The sequence below is a fragment of the Bemisia tabaci genome, chromosome 2, assembly GCF_918797505.1.
Source record: "Bemisia tabaci chromosome 2, PGI_BMITA_v3".
Classification (NCBI taxonomy): Eukaryota; Metazoa; Arthropoda; class Insecta; order Hemiptera; family Aleyrodidae; genus Bemisia; species Bemisia tabaci.
Genome location: NC_092794.1, coordinates 55028637 through 55047159, shown reverse-complemented (window position 1 = coordinate 55047159; position 18523 = coordinate 55028637). Strand labels below are relative to the sequence as shown.

The following is an 18523-nucleotide window of genomic DNA, read 5'->3' as shown; positions in this document are numbered from 1 at the left end:
TCCAATACGAAGATCCCTCTTGTGAGTGATAGGTGCCTCACTCGAAAGAATATGAAAGAAATTCGCGCAAACTTTAATTCATCACCCTGTATACAACTATAACATAATACATTATGAAAGATGAAAGCGGCAACATGAAAAACGAAAGACCATCCCACAATGCATTGCGCTTGCTGAAAGGAGATTGTGTGACGTCATTTGTGTTCCAGCAAAAAGGGGGCATTGGGACAGGTGTAGGCTCAGCTTTATTATTTGTGATTTTTTTATTTATTTTTTATCCAAATTTCTCAAGTGCCGTTTCATTGACGCTAAATTTGTCTAGTGAGTGTTCCGCGAAGTTTTCAGATTGTCTAGAATGGATTCTGAGGAAGAAACTCTGTACGATGACTCGGGCAATGAGTCGAGTGGCGATGATGTTGACATTGAGATGGAAGTGGAATCAACCAACCCCAAGGAAAGACAAATGGAAGCAGATGATTATCCCTTCGAAGTCTTATCCACCGAAGAAATTGTCCAGCATATGATCGATTCCATTAGGGACGTGAATACTGTTGTGGAGGTAATTACCCCATTTTGGTCCCTGTCAATGTTTTCCCAATGGCTGGTCAAGACTGATCAACAGCTCCCTTAGTGATAACGAATCTTCTTTGTGTCCATAATTTTATGTGTTGGAAAAAAATACAAATGTTCCATTCCTTTTGCTGAGGAGCACTACTTACTGCATATTATACCACATTGTGTGAATTGTGGAAGGGTGTCTACAGATTTGGCAGGCAGCAACGTTCGCTGTATGGAGACTTATCGTCTTTGTTCATTGATCAGTATCATTCTATGTTCCATTTTATCATTAGTAGAAGTTGAACCAGTTGCAATTTTTTAATTAAGTTTGCATTTTAAAGTTCCATTTTCTATTGGACTTACTTACCTAAATTTTGAATATCCACCGAGGGAACTTGAAGGTAACACTCCAATATGATCGCAGTTTGAGTAACCTTGCCTTGAATGGTGACAGTTTGGTTCATCAAGAGTACATTGAAACACCCCATCCCTGTTTGATTTTAAAAAAAAGCTCTAGTATGTAATCTAGGATTTCGAGTGACTAAGTACAGATAATCTCTTATCACAATATCATGGCCTTCATATTGGTGAAGTTCATCAATCATGAAATCATTCGTGCCCCGATGCAAGTGTTTTCACCGATCACTCCGTATGATCAGGAAAATTTTTTTGCAGTTCAAGCCAATTAAACCCGACTTTATCATGCTGAGCTGTTTTTGGTCCTGAAATCAAACCTCAATCAGGATTCCATTCCTGAATTTTGCTACGTCCTACAAAATTTTCTTTAAGTAGTACCTATCCCAATTAAAGTCCATCATTACTTATTTTTGCTAAGTCCTATTTGTCTTTTTAACTTAAACTGTCTACAGGGGCTGGTATATGGCATTTTAACCCAAACATCAGTCTGAACACGGCCTCTGTTCAGGGAATGTTCTAACTGATGTAACATTCTTTACAAGGATCTTATAGCAGACCTACCATCCACTAGTATGTCTAATGAACCCATAGGAGAGGAGTGTAGAAGGACCTAATACACTGCATCATAGTAAAACATTCTCCCCATTTGTGGTGGATACTTGTTTTGCCTTGCAACTGGTTCTTAGTTGAGTTGTCGAGATCGGTTATCTTGAGGAGAGGTGTTACGAAGGAAGATGTAACTTTATTATCATAGCACACAGCTGCGTAGCAGCATCAGCTTTGTCCTTCTTAACTGTTCTAAAACCACTGCATTCTAAATTGAAGACAAGCGAAAGTCTTCTAATGGCTTTGCTAACTAATATGAGTGAACCCCTCCCTGTATGATTTATTTGTTGGTCTTAATCTCCATGTCAACTTCCTTCTCACAGTGGTTAAAATTAAATTGATGGTATTCAGCACCAACTCCAAAATTAAAGTGGAAAGGATAGTTTTAAAGTATTATTATATTATGGGGATTTCATGTAGTAAGACAATAATACCAAGTGGATAATTTTAGTTGAAAGATCATCTTTACAATTTGAACACATTCTTTTCAAAACACCAATCTTTTTTTTTTTGCTTTGATGAGAAAGTTTCACCAACATTTTCCTATTGTCTTTTTTCTGTAAGTGCAACACAGTCTCCTCTTTTTTTGAATGGCTTGCTATCCCATTGTGTAGCAAGGCCAGTAACCCCTCATAACTTTTTCTCAGTAAATATTTGTGCTTGGTCATTGAATATAAAGCAAAGCAATGATGACCCAGAGACATTACTACCCTAGTGCAACTCCTAGATCTTGCATCGGAATGAACGTATCATAGTTTTTGTCTTCCCTCCCCTAAGAAAGATCAGAGTGAACGATAAATTCTCCATTGGAGCTCCATCCTCTAGAATTTCATCTTGTCACAAGATTATTCTGTTGCTTACTTCACACCATAGACCACATTACTATCAGTCTTCTCTCAATCTTTGACTGAAATATTACAAAGACGGAATTGTTTTTTTGACGAAGATTAAGAAATTTCCTCTTTTATCAATACCCCTTCCATTTGGGAGCACCAGATGTTAGCCACCCAGATTAAAATTAACAATTTATATTTCATTGAATTTTGTATTTGATTCTTGTTAATGTGAAATGTATTTGTCCTGCCGAACAAGCTGTGCTCAATGGTACGACTAAATATCACTCTATTGTCACTTTATATCTTGTAAACATTTTTTCTTTTAAATAAATAAATAAAAATTTGTTTATGTTTTAGATTCCTGCAACAACCACTCGTATTCTTCTTAACTACTTCAAATGGGACAAGGAAAAACTGATGGAGCGGTTTTATGACGGCGATCAAGATAAGCTGTATGCTGATGCCAAAGTCATAAACCCTTTTCGTAAACCCATAGTTAATAATAGGCAAAAGGTATGAGCTCTTTTTAATTTTACTTGCTGTGATAGACTCAAAATTTCCTCTTTTACAAACAAAATGGATTTTTTAGGTGAAAAGTTAATTCCAAGCTGATTCGACTAGGAAAATTGGTTTTTTAAAGTCATCAAAAACCGTATAGTAAGTTTAAAAAAATATGTGTGTTTTCTGATTATCCTCTTCATAGCCTGCTACTGTGCAAGAATGATTGTGAGTTTTGCGAAAGAACCCCATTTTCAAGTCATTGTCAGCTCTGCTTTGTCAGGATTGAAATATTTCAAAGAAGCTGAAAGCAGCCATACTTGGCTCTTGTTTCCAGTATTGATGTTTCCTTGGTCCATACAGCTCATGAAATTAGTACATACTGCATTTTGCCCTAAAAATTATGATGGTTGTTTGCCAGAGTCCCTATAATTTTTGAAGTAGGTACTTCTTTACATAACTAAGCAGTGCTAAATTGATCGTGTGAAGGAAGTTCTCTAAAATTTGCCAGAATATTCCTTCACTAGATTGCAGAATCTTGGCTGTTTTCTCAGACTAGGTTACTTACAGTCAATGTACACATGCATTGTATTATGATAACACTTGCTTATTCTGTGGTTTTTTTTGTTCCAGCCTCTTCGGAAGCCGTCATCCTCATCAGGCACAGAGGAGTGTGAAATTTGTTTCATGACTTTACCTAGTAATGTAAGTTAATACTGTAGGGTTTTTTAGAATATTTTCTTCTTTTTTTCTATTTTGCTTTTTTTTGGCCTCTCATCTCACCAATCAGCATTCTATGCTTGTCTATTAGACTCAAACTCTCTGATCAAAAGTTTTTGTCTTCCTAGTGAAAGGAAAATTACATGAGAGATATTTCTTCTCTCAATGGATCAACCACAAATATTTTCATCATTAAAATAAAATTTTAATATTTAAGCACAGCAAGCCAAAGAACAATTGTTCTTTTCTCTCTTAATTGAAACTTCTCGCACTTGAATTTGTGTGACACTTCAGTTAGTCTAGAGTCTAGAGAATTTCAAGTAGATATAATCATTAGCACCATAATGTTATTCCTCTCTTTGCTGCTACTAAAAGAAGTCCTTCGTACTTGTGCTGAAAAATTTCCAGAAAAAGGCTCTTACTTGTCCGAATCGTAAATTTTAGCTTTGTTGAAACGCTCAGATCTTTGAAAAAGAAAAAGTAATGTCCGATTTGTTTTTCTTTTTTCCTTTCTCTTTTTTAGTATAGACTTAAGGTTTTGCCGGGGTTTCCCAAAAAGTGTTCACACTTTTAGGTTAAGTCCCCTTTCCTACAAATTTCACTCTCTCTCTTTTTGATGATCTGTCTCTTAAGTGGAATAGGTGAAGATTGACAGCTGATCAGGCAAACAGGTTTATCAAAAACTTTTTAATAAGATAATTGAAATAATATTTTTACCGAATCACCAATTCTATTTACATCTTATTTCCTTTTCTTTTGAATCTAGATGATGACTGGCCTGGAGTGTAATCACCGGTTTTGTACTCAGTGCTGGGGTGAATATCTGGGCACTAAAATAATGGAGGAAGGCATGGGACAGACAATTGCATGTGCCGCTCATGGTTGCGATATTCTCGTTGATGATGCTTCGGTTATGAGGCTAGTCAGAGACCCCAAGGTGAAACTCAAATATCAGCACCTAATTACCAACAGTTTTGTTGAGGTGAGAATTTTTTTTTTTCTTTGAAAGTCAATTCATATTTCAACACAGGTATCTTGTGAATGTTGTGCCTGATTGATACAATAAAACGTTACATCAATATACTATTTCTCCTGCAATTCATGAACACCCAGCTTTATTTATGTCTCCACCACATTGTCTTGCAGGAAAATTTTATCATGCGTATTAGAACACTTTGCTGAACATATGCCCATCAAGGAGCAACTTTTTTTCATATCTTGGGGTGCAGAAAGTTCTCTGGATAAAAAATCAGTCTCAATCTCAGCCTCAAAATTTCCTCACTCCGCAAGGCAGGTTAGGAGTATAATTTAGCTAAGAAATTTGGCAAATCAGAACATTCTTCTCTTTTTTCGCTAATAAAAGAAAAAAAAAGGGGGGGGGAGTTATAATCGAAAAGTTTCCTGTCGCGCTCAGGAATTTTCTCATTCCAGGCACGAAGCAGAGTTTGCAAGTTCGAGCAATTTTTGCACCTTCAGTCATATCTTTAATTAAACTCTCGATACCAGGACTTAGGTGAATAATTTAGTAGGGAATGCATTGCTTGACTAGCAAATGTTCTTGAAAGTTTTTACTATAGAAAGTTTCTCTTTGGCTGCATTTATATTACTTTAACAGTAGAATCGATCTGTGGCTCAATTAGAGGTTGACTAGCCCACCAGGAAATTGGGAAGTTCCCATTGGGTCAGGCACGCTAAAAGGGGGAATATTAGATAAAATTAGGGGAAAAGGAAGAAAGAGGAGAAAAGAGAACATAGTGGAGACGTGCAGGCTAAGTGGAAGGCACTAGGCTCTAAATGGGCTGCAAATATTTTAAGTGAATCAGCGAATCGGCGCTCTGAATCCATATCCTCTTTTGAGACATTCCAAATTTTTATCTTTTGAAGCATTCCAAATTTTGTACTGCAAGAATTAAAAAAATGGGCCAGCAGCCCAACTGCTATGAGATTTTACTGAGTAGAACCTTGTTTACAGTCTATAAAAGTCCATGATTTCAGTTTTGAGACGCCAACTTGGGCCTAAAACTGTGAAAATTGTATGTTAAAATTATGCAGGATGGTATGTGTCCTTAAAAAACTGAATCTTTTTCACTTGAATTTGATCTATCATTCCAGGAACTGTCATATTATATATGAATTAATATAAATACTTATCATGTCTTTAGTGCAATCGACTTTTGAGATGGTGTCCTTCTCCCAATTGTAACAATGCAATTAGAGTGCCGTATGTGGATGCAAGACCAGTAACATGTAGGTGTCGGCACACTTTCTGTTTTGCGTGTGGTGAAAACTGGCATGACCCAGTCAAGTGCCACCTCCTCAAACGCTGGATAAAAAAATGTGACGATGATTCAGAAACATCTAATTGGATTGCAGCTAACACACAGGTAAATGTGTATGATAAATCTTTGCATTTAAATAGATAGATGTTTTCTTGAGGAAACCCAAAAATAAAAGTTATTAGCTGCAATTTTCAGATTGCAAGCCTTTTAAATCCAATTGTGATTTTCAAACGACCCATCTCCCGGGCTGATCACAATCTGCCTAAAAAATCAGGGTGGACTATGATTTTCCTTGGTCAATCGTCATCTGTGTGGTTGAAAATAGGGGATTCATCCATTCGTAATGGGTCAAGTCATAATCCACTCAGTCTTCATTGCAACTACTGATCTACCTGTAAGTAGCAAGTTAGCTGTAACAAACATCTCATTAAGAATTGCTCTAATCTCACATCAAGATTCCACAAAGTTCTTACGGAGTGATAATCTCTGTATAATTTTTAGAGTTGGGCCGGCTATCTGGCGATTATCCGGTTCTTGGACCTGCCGGATAGTGCTTTTCCAGCCATGAAAATTTTGATAAATTTTTAGTGATAGCTTAACATATTCCGGCGCTTTTCGGTGCACTTTGTCTAGTCATGGTAATTTTTCAACTTTCCGAAACTGGTTATTACCGACATTAAGTACATTTTCCGAAAATTAATGCAATCGCAACGTGATCCTTCGTTCCTGAGGTCCGCGTGTTTCACTTTCAAGGACGAAGATGCAGGTGAATAAAAACCAATGCTACTGCATCTGTTCCCTGTTCGTAACGTTTTTAGTCTGAGTGTAACTCTGCATTATCGTAAAGTAGCAGTAGGCAGTTTATTATCGCAGTATCGAAACAAAGGCCAGTTAAGTTTGTGATCAGTTTAAACATCCTTTCCCTCGTTCATTTAGAGATTCTCATCAACAGAGATTAGCCGACCAACTTTCCGCCAAGACAGGCTTTGAAATGTTGCGACTTTTCATCGGCAAGCGGCGACAGTGCTTGTCTCGTTTACACTTCTGATAGGATTTTTCTTTCTGCCCATCAGATCCGTCTGGTCTATGACGCCATGAACCTAATGGAAGCTATGCTGCTAATCTCCTGTATCATTTTTTTTAGTATGCGTTTTAGCAAGTTGACTCATCGCAGGCCTTTGAAACGTAAGAAAGTTGCCGGTAAGAAGTCACATACATCGTGGATGACGGTCAAGATGGTCTAATACACAGTGTGCCTATTGTTCTGCAAAATTGGGAGATTTTTCTCACGTTAAAAAGCATTATCCGGATCCGGTATTATCCAGTTCCGGCCGGATACCTTAGCATATTATCCGGTATCCGGCTCCAGTGGAATACAAAAAATCGATATCCGTATCCGGTGACGCGAAAAATCAATTTTGGTCCATCCCTAAAAATTTTATAAGGATTCAATTTGTGACTCCTTTTTATTCTGAACTATAGTGTTTTCATTCTTTGCTACAGGAATGTCCAAAGTGTCACGTAACGATAGAGAAAGACGGTGGATGTAATCACATGGTCTGTAAGAATCAAAACTGTAAAGCTGATTTCTGTTGGTTTTGCCTAGGCCCTTGGGAACCACATGGATCCTCGTGGTAAGTAATTATATTTCATTTTTAACTCAGTGAATAAGTAGTTATATGAAAGATAAAATTAGGTGCCGTATGATAAAGTTGCAACAATGTAGAAATGAATCAGTGATCTCCATTTTATGAATGGGTCAGTTGACCTCGAGTTTGGCCCACAAACAGTTGATTCACGTAATTCTGTCACAAAGAAAACGATTCTTATGGTAAAATTGTCTCCTCGGAGGGACACCATTTTTTTAAGGGGACCTCCCAAACATGTCTGAACCGTCCCGTTTGTCACAGTCATTTAAAGTCGAATTTACGTGTCATAGATAGGAAAATGGGCCACTAACCATTACCTATTAACTACCACCATGCTCTTGTTTGAATTGCTGACATCTCCTTTGAGGTTAGGATAATTCTGCAATGTTGTGGTAACGTTAAAACATTTTAAAAGGAAGGATCTTAGCAAATGCGGCAATGGGGAAATCTAGTAAGTATATTGGCCGACCGCAGAAGTCATCGAAATTGCAGGGCCTAGCCTATAATCTACATACTAATCAACAATACACAGCAGCACTACTGCTCATTCTTCCACTACAGCTTCCTCTGTCATATTAATCATGATGCATAAATTATAGCGCAACAAGCTTATAGTTCAAAGGTTGTTTTCGGCTACCCTGTTTTTTTGCCCTTTCAAGTAAACTTTCCTCCTGGTTGCCACTACCAAAAATGCAGGAACAACAGAAAGCTTAGTTCTTTTAACACTCTCGAATAACTTGTAGGGAAAATGGCTCAATGGACCCATTAATGATGAATTTAGGCAATGTCTTGTTCCTTTAGCAGTGGTACAGCAGCAAAGTGTGAGTTGATCAGTATAATGCTCTATGGAAGTCAAGGTAAATCGGTGTGCAAGCAGCACCTATATGTGTATCAAACCTGTTCAAAATTCTAAAAAGAACCAAGCGCTTTGGTTCCGAAAAAAGATATAATGAAGCTCTTTTTTCAATCTAGTGGGAAGAGCAGGTTTACAACTAGTCTTACTCTACGATATAAAATCATAATGTGCGCTTCACAACCTAACGCTGGGCGAGTCTGCCATCCCTTCTACTATATCGACCCTCTCCACCCATTCTTCGCCAACTCAATTGACTGCCCTTTCTCATAAGTCTTTCTCCACCCCCACTTTCCCTCTCATGTTTTTATTGCTTTTTGCGACAGTTTTCCAACATGCCAGTTTCCTCTGCGACTTTGCGACTCGTTCTTTTGTATGTTACTTGGTTTAGCCAGGGGTTTTTTTTTCTCTCTTTTATTTCTTCTTCTTTTCACTTCCTTGTATAATTCCAGTGAACTTTTCAGTGATTCAAGAAGTAATCTTTATAAAATTGTTTTTTTCTCATGGTAAAGTATCATTATTATTGACTCCCTCAATAATCCTGAGCTTTTTATTCTTCGTGAATCACTCTTTATAAAAATGTTTTCTTTCTTATCGTAGAGTATCATTAGTTTTGGTTTCCTCAAGAATTCTGAGAATTTATCATTAATTCTTTTTTGTTTCATCTCCTGTCATAGTTTGTAAAATTGTTCGGCTATCAATAGAACATAGTCCCCAGATGAGTCCACTCTATTTAGATTAACCCTTGAGAGGTGCGTGAAGCGGACCTTAGAGGGCGCTCTAAGGGTTGGGGTTGAGGGCATGGACCCCTAGTACTAAATTAAAGAGGAATTACTCTTTCTAATTCAATTTGTGTCAAATTGTATTCATTTGTGTTTTTGCAGTGCTTGTGGAAATAGTTGAAAACTATGTGTACCTGGGGTCCCTAATTCTTGTTTCTGTCAAGTGACTTTACTTACTTCGAATTGATTGTATCAATTGAATACCAATATCAGCACAGAGATGTCTTTTCCAGAGTCAACTGTTCTGATCAATGATTTTTTAAAATGTTTAAATGATATTTTAGGTATGACTGCAATAGATACAATGAAGAAGAGTCAAAAGCAGCCAGGGATGCCCAGGAATCTTCACGGGCACTTCTTCAGCGTTACTTGTTCTACTGTAATCGTTACATGAACCACATGCAGTCCTTGAAGTTTGAGCATACTCTGTATGCCTCAGTGAAGGAAAAAATGGAGGCTATGCAACAGCATAATATGTCATGGATAGAAGTAAGTAAATCATCCTTAAGCCCAAACCTGCTATACATATTAAATCACACCTACATTTTGAATCGCCTGCAAATTTTTATCTGAGTTCTTCAAGAAAAGTGATGAAATAGCCTTTGATGACTTCTATATGGATAGTTATGGCTAAAGTGTGAAACCATGTACAAGGTCTGTTCAATAAGAAAGTGGATTCTGGTGAGAACCAGCCCAAAATGCGTCCAAATTAGGTTTGACTTACTTACTTTCTTTTTCCCCCGATGAAATTTTGAAAAAAAAAAATTCATTGGGCGAAAAAGAAAGTAAGTAAGTCAATCACGTAGTTCCCGATAAAGAAAACAAAGGATTAGCAAATTAGGTTTTCTTGAACTTTCTTGATAGCTGGAAATACTACACTTGAGAATGCTACGTTCATAAACTTGAAAAATCTTTAACTAGCTTAGTTGGTACGTGGCTTGAAGTAAGGCAACCTCATGGGTGTTCTGCGATTTTTATGTTTGACCAAACTTGTCTCTCTCTTTTCGGGCTTGCACTACCTTTCTCAACTCACAAGGATGATTGGAGTTTTGTCTCCATATCGTAGCCATACACTCATGTTTTGTCACCGAAAATTATCCTATCCAAAAATGTTGGATCATTGTTAGAACGTTCAAGAAGCTAAAGGGCAATTGGCATTTGGTTGAATTTTTATTCAACGGACAACAATCACGGGACAAGTTTACCTGTAACTCGATTCATGTCTAAACATTCTATCAAAATTGTATGCACAGAGCCTTCAGAAGTATCACGCTGTTCAGCAAGCTTGAAACGACCATTTTCGAGCACTTTTGCCCGCACTCCTTCCTCGTGCCAAATGTCAGTTGCCATTGATGGTCGATTTCCGTGCTCCTCATCTTCGACGCACTACTGACCCGTTTTGAATTGTTTAAATCACTAGAAACAGTGAGGAAAACTTATACATACAATGATCTTTGTTAACTTCATTTAACATACCAAAAGTTTCGGTACAAGGTATACCGAGTTTAAAACAAAATTACATGTTAAATCTTTGCTCTATCAGTGATCGCATTATGACAATCGCAGAAGGCACCTGACTTACTCGTATTCAAGGTGACACAGAATGAACATAAATCAAAATAAACAAAATCAGTGAGTCTAGTGTTCTTCAACATGTTATTAGCTGTTAGGAAAGTCCAAGAAAACCCAATTTGGACGCATTGTGGGCTAGTTATCACCGAAATCCGGTTTCTTATTGAACAGACCTTGTATTGTATCTCCCTCACGGTGTTTCAAAATTTTCGCGCCTCTTTTATTTTTCCAAAGAAAAACTAGTTAACTTTATTGCTTGAAATTTATTCAGAATATTCTGTATACAGAGACGAAAAACCAAGGAAATTTTCAAGATATCACATTGACTGGTTTCCTAAAGAAAAAATAAAGTATGCCCAGAAGGCTGTAACGTTGCAAACAGAGATTTGAGGTTTGGCACTTTGGACAACCATGTGTTGTCTCGAATGTAGGCCTGAATAATGTATCAATCTTTGTATGACTTTGTCTAACCATTATTTTGGCTGCAAATCATACAAATGAGATTGTTCCCTCTGGATTATTCCTTGCCAAAGGAAAGATTTTTAACCCCTGTCTGTTGAAATTTAAAATTGATGGCTTTTTGCTTGGTATGCTGTATAGAATGAGTAAACCAAGTTTCATTAAAATCTTAGGTTATCAGGGCAAAACCTTGGCCTGATCTAGGGTGGAATGACCCCTCTGCCAGTTGCTAAACAATGCCCAGGGGATACCTGATTACTTTTGCTGGTCTGTTCGTAGTTTCAGTTGTGAAAGTAATCTTAAGAGAGGCTCCTTAAGTGTCCCTCAAGTGAATAAATTAAAGACTCAAATTCAACATAAGGAAAACAATACATATATCGCAACATCAGAGAGATATTTTCAAAATGGAGTTAACAGGAATCACCAACGTGTTGCTGAGTGTATTAGACGTTCAGAATTCTGACCATTGCCACCAAGGCAAGAATACTTCATCAGTCATTGACGTAATCAATCAGTTCTTGCCATGTGCACAAGAAAGGAATAATACAATCTGTCATGCTACTAAAGATGACACCCCAATGCCTCAAAACTAGTTCTCACAACAAATATTTTTGATTTTTATGCAAGTGGGTTTCTTAACAGTTTTTAGCTTTCTTTGAAATTGTTTGAAATTTGACTGGTATGATGATTTAAACTCTTGATTCCTCCTTGTGTTGTAACGAGGTTTTACTGTGTATTGATTTTTAATCGTTGAACAAATATCAATGGTTTGTCATGTATTGTTCCAGGTTCAATTTCTGAAGAAGGCAGTTGATATTCTATGTCAGTGTCGACAAACACTAATGTACACCTATGTTTTCGCCTATTATTTACGTAAAAATAATCAGTCTGTCCTATTTGAGGTGAGAATTCGTTAAATTTGTTTATTAATTCATTAAAAAATAGGTGAATTTGCTCCCAAAACACTATGTGACCTAGAATTTTTAAATTAATCTTATAAAATGTCAGTTTTCGTCTAATTTTAGCATTAAATAATACACACAACTTCCTTTGCAAACGCAGAAAGTTCTCAAGAGTTGCTCTGTGTGTAATTTCACATCATTTTTCAAGTAGATGCATCTATTGTCAGTTAAAATAAACTGCAGTAGAACGTGTTAGTTGGAAACAGAAGGAAACAGACATTCCTGCAAGTAAAAATGACACTTGATTGTTGTTCCTGACTTTAAAATTGTCTTCTCATGCACTGCTTTTTGTTTTCAGCTCTTGATTCGAAAATTTCCTTTTGCCATTATTAATGTGTAATTTGTCAACATTTTCAGGATAACCAAAAAGATTTAGAAAGCGCTACGGAGAAGTTATCTGAATATCTAGAACGGGAGATCACCTCTGAAAATTTGGCTGATATTAAACAAAAAGTTCAAGACAAATATCGGTAAGGCGGTTTCCTACCTTATTCCCTGTATTTAAATCAAGCCCTCAAAGTATTTTCCGAATCTTGCAATAGTAGTAGTGTTACTGGCGTTTTAAAAAACTTGGAAAGTCAAAGAATTTACGCCTACCCAGCAAAATCAGGGAATTTTGCGAGTAGTGCGTCAGCTAGGCAACTTCAGCCTTTTACTTACTCTTAATTTAATGTTTTGGTTACCTAGAACCTCTAGCATGTATTACAGTTTGATTTCTTTTGCAATTAGGAACTACAATTTCCAGCTCATCTGTAAAAACACCTCATATTCTATTTATATCTTATTTTTTTCATCATTAATACATATACATACAAATGAGAAAAAGCACTGAGAAATGGGCCGAATTGTATGTAACAAGGGGGAAAAATGGTGCTGGATCCACACCATTTCGCGGAGAAAAAAAAGCCAAGAAATTCCAAAAATGTTTCAATTAGAGTCGAAAAAATTGTTCGCTCCAATAAATATCAGTACAAGACTGAGGAGGGGAGAGTGTTCAGCTCAGGCAGCTTGCATTGGTTCGGCGTGACCTCAACTTAATATGCCAATGCAAGCTGCCTGAGTTGAAAACTCTCCCCTCCTCAGCCTTGTGTGGTACTCATCAGAGCATAACATTATTTTGACTCTAATTGAAAATTTTTTGGAATTTCTTGGCTTCTATTTCCCTGTGAAATGGTGTGGACCCAGCACTATTTCTCTACCTACCTCTACATACCTTAACATGTTTGTTTAAGGCATAAACACACCACTATCATAATGCTAAGCCACATCTATATGAAAGAGGCACAAAGTACCCTTGGGGTGTCTGACTGCATCTCCCGCAATGGTTCTTTAATCCCTCTCTCAATCCATCATAGCCTGAGCGTATTTTTTATACTTGCAATAAATGATGTCCTACAACCATCAACAAAAGCCTGAAGCGAATGGTATACCTACAATCCTACAGTAATAATAATTATTATTAACCTTGTTTCAGGTATTGCGATGGACGGAGAAAAGTATTACTTGAACATGTGCACGAAGGCTACGAGAAAGATTGGTGGGAATACATGGAGTGTAACTGAGTCATGTCCTTGTTGCCACCTTGTATTGCGCCATCTCCAGAACTGCCATGGAGCATGTTTTCTAAGAACACTGGAAGGATAGATGTCCCGAGACAACCAGCCTTGTGATAATTTTATAAATTATAAGTAACTCGTAAGTGTGAATATGTACATTTCTATTTAGTTCCAGTTCAGATTTTATCTTTTTTATTTTTACTTTTTTTCTCGGAAAACTTATTTGCTTCGTATTCGATATTGTACCATTTCGTTTGTTGTCAAAAAATGTTTGTTTAAGAATAAAACTCGACCATTATCGAAACGTTTCGGTCAATATTTTTTTTATTTTTTTGTACCTGGTACCTGCCAACTCTACCCTCATTTCCTAGGTAGACTCCAACTTTTTTTTATAATGTCACTCATTTTTTTTTCTTTTCTGTTTATCACTAAACTGAGCCCACTGTCAGAAAGGTAACTATCATGAAAAATTTTAGCCCTTTGTTTCATAGGCTCAACGCTTTTTAGTTCAATCCATGTTCCTTTTTTTCGTTTTAAATGAACAGATTTAATTTTGAATCCATCAACTTTTTTAAACTCCTGCCAATGGTTAGACAAGTAAAGTTTTGCTCCAATTTCATAAATTTGCTTCACTCATGCTGAAGGCCTTATGCATGAAAAGCAGAGAATACAAAATCATCTTTCTCTATCTAGGAGTTGTTCAGTTCTATTGCTTCAAGTCATTTGGGTATCAGCACCCAACAAAAATTTAGTAAATTATGGAATGTCACATCGGCTTCTTAAGATCAGTCACCATTCCTCACTTCTCGTAATCCTCTACCAAATCAAAGCTAATTTGGATTCAGTCTTGTTGTCCTAATTGTTCAATATCCCAGTGCTTTGAGCAACCATAATCCATTTGAAAAGTTCAAGAGATTATCCTAAATTTTACCGCAGCACTTTGTGTCAATTGGCACCAGTTGATATTTTAGAAATTCCCTCAAAGCACTACAGCTGTCGCAGTTAGTTATGGAATATATTTAAAGAAAATTTTGTAATGATTCAAAAATGTGTGATCTCAAAGAGTGCATAAGGGTCTCCAAAACAATATGGAAGTGTAAAAAAAAGAACCAGGTGTCTTTATAATTTCATCAAAGAATTAATAACAGAGGGTGTGGTGATCTCCTCTTCCTTTCAGCTCATCACTCAATTTTTCTTTTATTCAAACAGGAAAGTAAGATTTACATCGTAATGTATTTGAGAGTTTGTGTGATTTCTATTTAATTCCTCTCAGATTTGCAGGTTAGCATAGTAAGTGAAACGGAATGAGTGTAATCGGGGTTGTGTGATAAAGATAGAGATTTACTGGGTGCGTCAATTCTCATTCTGCATTTAACATACGAGACACTTCGCCTATGATTATTAGACCTGTGACAAAATGCTTACATAAGTTGACCTAAAATTAAAACACTAACTTTTAAAAATGCACTCAACGCAAGAAACATAAAAATAATGCGCACAATGTGATACTTGTATTTCTCTGGCCATTTATTTGTGGAGGTTAGATGTGGAGGTAAAAATCACTAGATTAAACAGCGAACACATTTGATGTAGGCATTTTAATTTTAGATAAACTTTTAAAAGCATGTTGTATGTCTAATAATTGTGGGCGAAACGTCTCTCATGTATGATGTATTATGTGAATTGTCTTATAATCAGAGATATTTTCACTCTAACTTTTTAGTCTTATTACTTACAGAACATTTTCAGCAACTATTTTCACCCAGTCCTAAGTTTTAGCCTTACTCTTTCGGCAAAGGATTCTTTTCTAAAGCAATCAACTAATTTCAGAATCGTTTCCTTTTAAAATTTATTATCTGTACAGATGAGGTCCATTCTGTCTGAGTTGTCCACGTTTCAGTTTGGTATCCGTAACAAATGACATGACCATTCTGGATCCCAGTCTCCCAATTGCTTCCTCAAAATTCTTGTAAAATTCCTTTTTTCTTTTCTTTAAAGTTCTTGTAAAACTTCTTCTTTTTCTTTAAAGTTCTTGTGGAACTTTTTTTTATTTTCAACGGCCTTAAACAAGGATTTTTCTCAGACCGAAGTGTTATTTTGTACCAGTGAAAATCCTTCAAAAGGATCTAAAATTGTAGCACTGCATCAAGGGCCATTAAGTGCTTCCTTTTTCTCTTTCTAGCAATCATTGGACGTTATTTATCCTTTATATTCTCTCATGAAATAAAAATACTCAATATACGAGGGTCATTCAAAAAGAAAATTTTACTGTTTTATAACTTCTAAATCAAAGAAGATATACCAAGTTAGCATAAATATACATATTTGGCATACCATTGGATTTGAAGCAAGATTTTTGAACATCAATTAATATGTTTGAGAGAGAATTCAACTTTCCTAACACTAACCACAGTTGTCGCAGGCCTTCCTCTAGTCAATCAAAGGATTGCACTGAAGTTTCTACATTTTTCCTTGATGTCAAAGTAGTGTTAAAAGCCAAAAAGTTGACCTTATTTAAATCTTCATTTTCACTTTGTTAATTTGGTATATTTGCTCAATACTCATGATCAAGAAAGGAAATAAGATTTTTTGCTAGTATATATAAATTGCTAGATCTACGTCTTGTTTGACAGTGATGTCAAAGTGTGATGGCTAGAAAAATTTTCTTTTGTGTTGGAAAAATTGTAATCCCAACCCTCCAAAAATTTAACAGAATATGACATTAGTAGTATATTTTTGTATCCTTCAAAATATTTGATGCAATGGAGCACTCTTGAGTCAGAATTACTCGATCTTAAGTGCACCAAGAGGTCAACATATACCAAAGATTCCAATCTCTATAAAAAAAATCAGATTTTCTGGCTAGCTGGTCAGTCAAAAATATGAAGGAAGTACACCCAATTAAAAATGAAAGTATAAGAATCAAAATAATGTCAACTTTTTTGCTTTCAGTACTCTAGATTTAAGGGAAAAATTAGAAAATTTTAGTTCGCAGGGCTAGCAGAGTGGGAAGTAAGCTCGACGGTAGGAGATCTCAGTAAAATTAAGTTTTATTCCAAATCTGTCAACCGATTTTTGAAATCTCCGGCTTGTCTTCAAAACAAGTATGCATGTCTAAAACGTACCTGTTCACTGAATTGATTATTTTTGGTTCAGAAGATGAAAGTAGCGGAACCTACTCTTTGAATGACCTTCATATACTATGATCAAAAGTAAAAAAAAACCTGAAAGCAAATGTTATTTTTTCGTTTGTTTTACGGAGCTGATGAATTGTGCGCGTATGTCCATTTGTTTCAAAATTTTGTTTCTATACCTTACATATCCTCTTGAACTCTGTCTCTTCAAAAATTTGTAACTTGAAGTTGATTATTTTTTCAATATTTTTGTCTTGTATTGTTTTATTCTGTTGAAACGCGTTCTAGAACAATTGTATAAATAAGTTTTATGTTGAGGTTCTTGTAATCGTTGATGTATATTCGTTTTTTCCTCTCTCTTTTTAATTTTTCGGCAATTCTATGATGTACATAGTCTAATTGTTTGTTTTAATTGAGAAAATCGTACTATTTAATTGTTGAAAAAAGAAACAGAACTAGTTATTTGTATTTACTATGTACGCTTGAATCTAATGAGATAGTAACAAATTTTATTGTTTTTAAAGAATGTCAAATAAACTGATTTTTTTCTTTAATTCATTTTTTGACAGCAAAAATTTTTAGTCCATAATATTGTAGGAAATATTTCAAAAAAGTCAGACTTCCCCCATTGTGTAATCCCATCCTTCAAAATTCGTTGCCTTGAATATCAGTTTCTTTTCTCTGATAAGGTTCTACTAATTTAAACAAAGTTAGGTTGGAAAATCTTGTAGGAAATGTAAGGAAGAATAGATTCTTCAAAGAATGAGAAAGATAGTGTAAAAGCAAAAATACTGCAACCATACAAATGACCACAGGTGAACGTCCTCAACCTAATGTCCTTTTTTGAATGGATGTTTATATATGAAGACTACAAGTCCAAAACATACTCACGTGTCATTTTGTTTGAGGCAGAATATTTTAGGTGCAAAATTCATGATCTAATCGTGGCTATCGGTGTTTTTGGTTCACATATTTTGAGAGTATGAGGAATGATACCACCCTCATGCGCAACTATAATATTGAAGTCTCAAACAAATGGCAGCTGAAAAAAGGAATTTCCTAAGTTCTGTCAGTTGAGTCCAGTAAAAAATCCCCAGTGCCATTTCTTTTGTGCCTTGTTGCTTTGCTACAGTTTAAGAGGAGGCTCATATAATTTCTATCATTCATTTTCCAGACCACTAGGGATGTGTTAACTCCCACTCCTCTATATCTAACCACTGATGTTCTACTGAATCGCACATTTAAAGAAATATGTAAGTCCAATAAAGTGGAAATGTGTCATGAAGGAGAAAAAAATAAAAAAAAACCTCATCTCGTCTGGCTCAGTTCATCGTGGGTGTACCCATTGACTACTGAGTGCTCTGCGGGTATTGTTTGTAATTTTCTGCTGGCTCAAAAAAGGCGATCAGCCAGGCAGCAGACCTAGCATGAACGTGTTACATACAATTTTAATGCAATATTTGTCTAAGTAGGCAAAAAATCACAAGTTTTCCAAAATGTTATTGCAAGGTTCTCTCAAAGTGTGCTACTTAAAAAGCCAAAATTTGACAATCAACATTTTGTTCTAGTCTTTAAACTTGCTGAAAAAAATTTCTTATGTTTTGCATCTTGGTCATGGTGAATTTCAAAATCTATATACTCA

At 36.0% G+C, this 18523-nt stretch overlaps 1 protein-coding gene across 1 annotated transcript; it reads left to right on the top strand.

Moving 5' to 3' along the window:
• The first annotated feature begins 189 nt into the window (after window positions 1–189).
• On the top strand, window positions 190–14051 carry ari-1 (E3 ubiquitin-protein ligase ariadne-1). Its single transcript, XM_019049812.2, has 10 exons — window positions 190–559; window positions 2775–2930; window positions 3549–3620; window positions 4402–4617; window positions 5798–6019; window positions 7418–7548; window positions 9483–9687; window positions 12018–12131; window positions 12549–12661; window positions 13666–14051. The coding sequence occupies exons 1-10, from the start codon at window positions 356–358 to the stop codon at window positions 13751–13753; spliced, it is 1521 nt and encodes a 506-aa protein (XP_018905357.1). The 5' UTR covers window positions 190–355; the 3' UTR covers window positions 13754–14051.
• Window positions 14052–18523: the final 4472 nt, after the last annotated feature.